General features: G+C 44.3%; 1 protein-coding gene across 1 annotated transcript; it reads right to left on the bottom strand.

Moving 5' to 3' along the window:
* Positions 1–348: 348 nt before the first annotated feature.
* LOC311328482 (outer membrane protein TolC-like) lies at positions 349–1269 on the bottom strand (the record flags this gene model as incomplete). Its single annotated transcript, XM_084462446.1, has 1 exon — positions 349–1269. One exon carries the CDS (start codon positions 1267–1269, stop codon positions 349–351), a length of 921 nt encoding a protein of 306 aa, XP_084318572.1.
* Positions 1270–8352: the final 7083 nt, after the last annotated feature.

Here is an 8352-nt window from a genome sequence, read left to right as displayed (position 1 = left end):
AATACCTTCATTCTGGCTTCAGTGTTTTTAATATGCTCATCCATGAAGTCATCATCCATAACCTAGTATTTATTGAGTATAGAAGAGCGCATTAGAACTCAGCCTTCGTTCTTATGAACCGTATATTATCAGGAAATTATTCACCGGTAACTGCTCCTGCATTACTCTACGTCCTGCAGTCCTGCAGTCCTGCAGTCCTGCAGTCATGCAGTCATGCAGTCGTGCATTGTCACGATACAGTGCGCCCCTGAAAATTGCTCTTGCATTTTCACGATACAGTACATTCATGTAGATAAAAAACGGCTCCAAAAGGAGCCGTCTCAGAATAAATAGCCGTTCAATCAGCAATTAACCACGACACTCTGTGGGTACAGACAGTTCATCGCTGGCATCGGTCATCCACGTGTTCAGCTCTGCCAGATCCGCCGGACTGAGCGTACCAGCAGCCTGCTTAAGCTTAAGAGTATTAATGATAAAGTCATAGCGTGTATTCAGGTAATTACTGATAGAAGAGTAAAGCTGCTGCTGGGAGTCCAGAACATCGGTAATGTTCCGGGTACCAACCTCATAGCCACTCTGAGTGGCTTTCAGTGCACTTCCAGACGAAATAATTACCTGACAGCTGGCCTGAACTCTGGCAACGTCGGAAGTTGCAGTTCTCAGCAAATTACGAGTATTAGCATTAGTGTCACGAAGCTGCTGATCGTAGTTTTTCTGTGCTTCTTCCAGTTGATAGCTGGCCTGACGGGTTATCGATGTAGTGGCGCCACCGGAAAAAATTGGCAGATCAAACTTGACGCCGACAATGGTCTGTTTACCATCGCCTGTGAGGAGATCATTTTTCGTTTGAACTGAGTTATTCGAGCTATAGTTGTAGCTGGCAAAGGCGTTGATGGTTGGAGCATGACCAGACTTGGTGGCTTTAACTTTGGACTCAGCCGCAACAAGACCCTCTCTGGCAGCTCTCAAGACAAGATTATTAGACAGTGCAGTATTTACCCATTTCTGGGGATTGTTAGGTGTGGGCGCCACCACCGGCATGGCCTTTTCCAGCTGGGCAATATCAGTTACATTTTGGTTTACAATGGTGCGTAGTCCTTCATAGCGTACTGATACTTGATTTTCTGCCTGTATCCTAGCAACGTTGGCATTATCATAAGCGGCACGGGCATCAAGCTTGTCAGTTTCGGCAATCAGACCAACATTATATCGTTCACGAGCCTGATCAAGCTGTTGCTTCAATGCTCGTTCTTGAGCCTTGGCTGTCATCAGGCTATCTTCAGATCTGAGAACATTGAAGTAAGACTCAGCCACCCGAAGAATCAACTGCTGCTGTGCATTGGAAAATATAGCAGATGCCTGATCTCCCAGAGACTTTGCCTGTTCATAACTAAACCAGCTATTCATATTGAACAGAGGCTGGCTCAATGTGGCACTCCAGCCATGGGAGTTATACTTATCACGATCAACCCCTACACTGATTAGATCACGAGATGTCTTGTTATACTGCGTATTTGCAGATAGACCTAGCGTTGGCAAAAGCGTTGCACGACTCTGGGTAACTGTTTCCAGAGTGGCTTTCATGGATGCCTGAGCTGCTGCCAGTAGGGCATTGTTCTCCAGTGCTATGTTGTAGACATCAAGCAGGTTGTACTGAGTTGGTGCAGCTTGTACGTTCAACACGACACCAGCCAAGGTGGCAAGCAGAAACCCTCTATGACTATTTCGAGACATAATCTTGTGATCCTTGGAAAGTTCGCCAGTCCATCAATAATCAGTTCTTTGTCTTTCAGCCTAGTTCCTAGTTTGGAAGAAAATCTCTACATCAAACTCATATATTGAAAATCTGGCTATTTTTGCTCAAAACATGCAGAAGTACGACAATTTCTCTAAAGTGATAGCATCTTTAAGCTAAATATGCAAGTGGCGATTAATAGTCATATGAAGAGACATTCGCCAAAATCTAACTACCATGTCAATCTGGTTCGCCTACAACAACAGCTTGGTGAGGGGAACTATCTGTGCCTGATGTGCTTGCTGCTAGACTTACCAAAGCAGGGGCATTTTTATCTGCCGGTTTAACACGTAAAAGGCCATAGTCCTTGTCTGGAATGGCTGATAGTTGATGTCCTTAAGAGAGCACCTTTGACGACATTGTTCCAACTGAAGATGGATACCTGCTGGGGAGATTTCTCCAGAACGCCAGAAGCCGGAGGGCGTCTTTACCATGATGTGCGTATGGCAGAAGTGGTCTCTAGAAAAACAAACCTATCATCCAAGCCCAATACGATTATCACAATGCTACAATGTAGCTGCCAGATAGAAAGGGCAGATAACCAGTTTCTCGCACTATGGCTTGATTGTGCATTGCCAACTTGTCTAGCGCATAAGTATTGCCCAATCTTAAAATAAGCCTGAAAAGAGGGTAAGCCAGTGCTTTCAGACCTTTTCTCAAAAATGGTTTTAAGCAGCTCGTCCCTAGCGGACTGGAGTTGTTCAGCCGCCTCTGTATAGATCATTGATTTAGCCTCTGACCCAAGGCATGCGGTGGAGTTCCTTCCTTCAAATACTGGTGCCTATATGGCATGGATTTCAGATTTCCATAAGGTGCCATAATATTTTCGTAATGGTACTTTTTCTTCTCTTTTCCTTTTGCTTCAATAATGATTTGAGGGGAAAAGCAGGTCCTGTGAAAGTTGATGTAGGGTGCCAGATAGTTTTTACTGCTTTTTACTACCCAAATTGATCTTTTCCTGAATCCTACGGTTCAAACGGTAAAAGACATTCAGGAAAATTATGATACCGCCATTCCAGTACCAGATTAAGAGGCTGGATCACCTCGGTTTGGTTATCGCAACATGTCGCGAGCTAAGGATATCTGAATATATTGATGCCAGCATAACCAATGACTCTGATGCACGCATAACCAATGACTCTGATGCACGCATATCAATGACTCTGATGCACGTAATGTCACTATCTGACAGGCAGTTGTAGAAATAATTATTAATGGCCTTGGTTTTCCCTGGCAAACGTTGCACATGGTTCCAGAATTTTTCGCAAACAAGCTTGTTGATCGGCTGGTTGGAGAAGGCATTCAGCCAGAATATTTAACGATAAGATTCTTGAACTGGCTCTTGGTGACTTGTATGGCGCTGACGCCAGCAAGTTGTATCTGAACCTTGCCATCAAGGTTGTGAATCATTTGAAACTGCCCTTCAGGTCATTGAATCTGGACAGCACCAGCCAGCATGTGTATGTTGATTACAACAGCTATAAAAACCCAGATGACTGGACCTGCATCCATATCTGTCAAGGCTATAGCCGTGATCACCGTTCTGACTTGAATCAGGTGGTCTTGCAGTAATGACAGAGAATCAGGCTGGTATTCTTCTATTCATGGCTCCATGCAACGGCAATATAAACGATAAAACCTTCTTTAATGAGATGAGTGTGGCTCTTTATATATGGTACTTTAGCTGCTGCACGGTCGTATCAAAAGAACCGCCGCCTATTGATTACACCTCCAATAGCGTCTGCACAGTAGAGCGTGGGCCACGAACAATTTCAATTCGTTCAACATGGTCGTGGTCAATATATTCAAGAGGCGATTCACCTGTGCTTTCATATTGATTTTCTGATCATTCATCAGGATTAAAGTCTGTGAAGTTTTTGTGCCGCTAATGTAAATATCTGATTTACTTTTAGGATCACCATAAGAAGAAACCAGAGCACCTATGTGCAGACTGATTAATCAGTTTAACAACTGTATTCGCTTGAGCACGCTCAATTTGTTCACGGTTAATTACGGTAACAGGAGCCAGCGTCTCGTCTACAGTTTGAGAGTTCTTGCAGCAGTGGCTACAATCTCCACCAGATAATAAACCTCTTCTGCTTGGGCAACAGAAAGCTAGGTACGTGCAAATATGGAACGCTGATTGAACGACATGTAGTTTACATTCTTACTACCGTCAGCGAATATGCTTAAAGTTTTGTAGGAGGCAGTCTTTTTTCAGCTAATGGTTGTTTAGAACTGACTCTCGTGATGAGGTGGTATCTGGGCAGGCACATAATCTGAAAGGCTTACACCTTTACGAACGAACATCCTGTAACTGATGACAGATTATCTCTGCATCTTTCAGAATTCTGTGTGTCGGCTTGGCAATCAGGTCACTGGGAACTGAAAACAGTTGATGTCCCTGTACAGCCTGAAGGTTCTCCCACTGGCTCCAGTAGTCCATCAAATCCTGCCTAGTTCCCGGAGTATTACATCTCTGATCAGAATTAATAATAACCTGATGGTCATGATAGATCATGAACTCAATCAAATATTGGGAAGCAGCTCAGACACATCACCGTATATATTCTGACCACCACACAAAGAGATCACGCATCGATGACCTGCCCATTGTCCACCGTCATTAACGGGGAGCCCCAGATTTCAAAGGACATCAAAACTGGCTCACGCTGACCATAATTGTTCTGTAGACTTTCAACTGTGTAGAAAAATCATCTACAACCAAGTATGCCTCATGTTCTGTTCCAGCCACTTGTCTAAGGCTTCGGATGGACTGTTCCATACCTGCAAAATCTATAACATCGATATGAAAAGTTTTGACGCCTAAAACTGCAGTTGACGTGACACTTTCTGAGAATTTCCTTCCGTCCATACCACCAGATCAGGCTTCATGGTGACAATGGCGTCAACATTCACATCTTGGTAGCCGCCCACATTTGGGGACTTTTTTACGGTTTCGGGAAAATCGCTGTGCTGATCGACCGTAATAACGCGATCACCAGCACCAATGGCAAACAATAATTCTGTAGAGCCTAGAGACAGACTGATTATTTTGGGAGAACTGGTATTCAGGCAGACAGAGCGGGCACTCATGTTTGTCACACAATACTTACTGTCAGGCTCGCTGGTTTGAGCAGTACTGAAAGGAAGCGAAGCGGCACTTGGCATGAATAATGCCTTAGCCATGACCAGCAATACCTTGGACAGCCTGTTCTTCAGTGTCTTGTATTGTACGGAATGTGTTTTCATGTGGTCCCTGAGTCACAACCAACACTCAGGACGGCACAAGCGGCGCTGAACTTTTTTAGTGAAAAACACAGTGTAAAAATATACCTGATTATCACCGTCATCAGCCATCTTAAGGAGCCTTGCTACCATGTGGTAAGTTCGTGCAGCCATATAACCAAGCCATGATACTATGCTTTCAAATCAAAGCGCCGGTTGAATCGATAGCAATATTCAGTAAGGCACTTTGGCAGATGTTTTGGGTTCATATTGTGGTAACTACCTTTCAGATAATTTTTTGCGTTCCAGATCATGGTGTTGACCCACGGGAACAACTCATTAGCCATCGATTCGTGACCACCATCTGTCACCACTGCTGTATGTGGGGGTTAGGCGTTGGCTATTCCTGTGAATGCCCAGAGGCCATCACTGACAACACAGTAGGTATGATCACCGATATGCTTTTGCGCCCATAGTCCCAGCTCATTTTGCTGTAAATTGGTGATCATGCTGAAACGCATATACAGATGGTAGTTTTCCTCGTTGTTTTGCACGGTGGTAACAAATTGGTGTTTGTTTTCAGACCTTCTGCCACGTTTGCCTCCATGTTTTTCACCACTCCAGTAGGAATCATCCATCTGAATATGTCCCTGCAGAGGACGGCTGTCATCACGTTTTGCATTACCTGCATAAACTTGTGCTTCAAGTGCCAAGCAGCATTATAGGAGATTCCCAGCTGTCTAGAGAGATCTAGGCCGATACGCCATTCTTGGTCTGAGTCATTAAAAACATGTCTAGAAACCAAGTGGTAAAGGGTAGTTTGCTGGCTTCCAGCACGGTGCCACTGGTCAATGATGTCTAGTGACGGCAGCGATTGCACTGGTAGAGCTTACGGGTTTTTATGGTGCAATACTCCAGACAACAATACAGAGGACATTCAAACTCATTCGGCCACCGGCATTTGAAAAACTGGTCACGTCATTGTTGTTCTTGGCTATATTGCTGAAAGAACTCCACAAGGTTCATGCCTTTCTGAAATTGAATTTTGTTCTTGGCCATGATGCACTTTCTACTTCGAGGAAAAATGGTGTCGTAAGTTTAGACGAGAAGATGCTTAGGTCAGATGGTAATCAGGAAAAGATATGGGTGAGGCTCTTTTGATACTACACTGCAGCCGCTAAAACATCATGGTTTTCGATATATACGGTGACAAACAAGAGGCTGGTTTATGGTGATATAATGTCGTCAAATCCATAATTATAGAACACCGTCTTGTGTTAACGCATCCTGCGGCAATGCCCTCGATTATTAATTCTTCTCCCCAGATAGTGATCATTTGGACGCTATTAAGTACTCTGAGGGCATGAGGGGAAAAATTGTCAGTGATGTGATGGATTGCTCTTATGACCGAACGATTAAACGACGGGGTGAGGGTTGCCACTGTATGGTTGGAAAACGACAGGCTATGCAACTGGTAGAGGATACGGCTAAAGGCTTTTAGGCTTTTAGGCTTTTTACGCATAGCGCAAGGTTGTGATTGAGCAAATAGAAGAGTTGCAGATTCTCAGTTTTGACGGTAAGTCTTGGTGATGCGCCAAGAATGATTGTGGAAAGCAACTAGGAAGAACGCGCAAAAGAGTCAGCAGAAGCTGCAAACAGGCCCGTTCGGGAGCGAAGAAAGATCGCAAATGAATGGCCCAAGCAGACACTGTTTTATACGGCAAAACCAAATTTTAGAACGGCATAATCGGTCATGTATATGGATCGGAAGAGCAATAACGTTGTAACATTCAGTCATTCCGGTAAGAATAAGATAGTGTGGCCCGTGTAGAAAGAGAGGCGTAGGTCGTGATAGGAGAATCTTTCTAGGAAGCGCTTAGGCGAGATCTTTAGCAGAAACGGCAGTTGGTCATTTTATTGATTGGCACCATCCTCGTAAGCGGAAACTGATTACCTAGATTATGCAAAAGAAGTAAGTTAAGGCAACCATAATAATGGACTTTATCCATGTACTTGAATATCTGTGGAAAGTCGGTCACTACTTACACTACAAGGGAGATGATGCTATTGAAAGCTGGGGGGCAGAACGGTCCCTGAATATACTCAGTGGAGAGTCTGACAAGGTGTACATGTGAATCAGGCAAAGTTCGAGCAAGAGATGTCTGACAAAACTGTAGGCCATTGATAAGTGTGCAGACTATCTTCAAAAAAACCGTCCCAAGCTTTGTTATGAGAAGGCACTAGATGCGGGCTATCAGATTGCCGTGAGTCATTGAGGGAGCTTGCCACCATTTGACCAATAACCGTATGGATCTAACCTAACGTGAGTTAGACGAGATAATCCCTATGCGCTGCATAGGCTTAAGTATTTTTGTACAGATTCATGTTACAGGGGAAAAGTGATGTGAGTACTTTATTGGCTGGCAAAGTCTCCGAAGGAACCATTAGGCACTTTTTAAAAAAAACACCGTTATGCCCCAAGCCTTTACAATCCAATGGTTGTAGCCAAAATTGAAGCGTCGAACTAACGTTACCCTAGGCAAAGTGTAGTTTGCAAGGGGAGAGGCTGTGTTGAAGCTATGCTTACTGGATTTAAGTGGAGACTGGCAAGCGTATTGGAATTTCTATAAGGAATGCTCTCGCCTTTGTAATCATGAAGAACTAAATTAATGGTGCGTCGTAGCCAAGGAACCACACCCAAGAGATATGTTTGTATCCCCACCTCCAAGTTACCCGCCCGGTTTTGGCCTGCATGTGCAGACTACTATATCTTGGGCTTTGCAAAGGCAGGGTTTCTGACTCTGTCGTCAACGTTCTCAGCAGCCTTACCGTACTAACCAGTGGCGTATATTGTTGAGAGCTCATCCTTTACAGCTGTTGGTACCAGTCAGGATTTTCCACCATGTCCCCTCTGTCTACTCATGCATTGCATCATAGACACAGTGGTCGAAAGCGTCATGATTCATACCAATCACTGGCGGAACCATTGCAAAGTTCCGCAACGCTAACTAAACATTCGTCTTGAATCACTAGTGACTAGTCGATTCCTTATCCTTATTTTTGACCTTGGTTAAAAGTTTTGCCTTTCTAAGATGGCTGCCAAAGCACTTCGCCCTCATACTTAAGTGCACAATGGCGACCTAGCACATACATAAGGTCTGATAAGCGGTTAACAAACTTAAGCATCGGCTCATTGATCTTTCCTCAGCTCTCCTGAAGCACTTCATTCAATTCAATGACGTGCCTTATTGCTCTTCGGAATACGGTTCTTGCTATATGGCAGTGACAGGCAGACTGCCCACCACCTAGCAGCGTGAAGTGCTTCAATG

This window comes from Borostomias antarcticus (genome assembly GCF_949987555.1).
Source record: "Borostomias antarcticus genome assembly, contig: scaffold_63, whole genome shotgun sequence".
Lineage (NCBI taxonomy): Eukaryota > Metazoa > Chordata > Actinopteri > Stomiiformes > Stomiidae > Borostomias > Borostomias antarcticus.
Note: the sequence above shows the minus strand (reverse complement) of the source record. Positions and strands in the feature narration are given on the sequence as shown.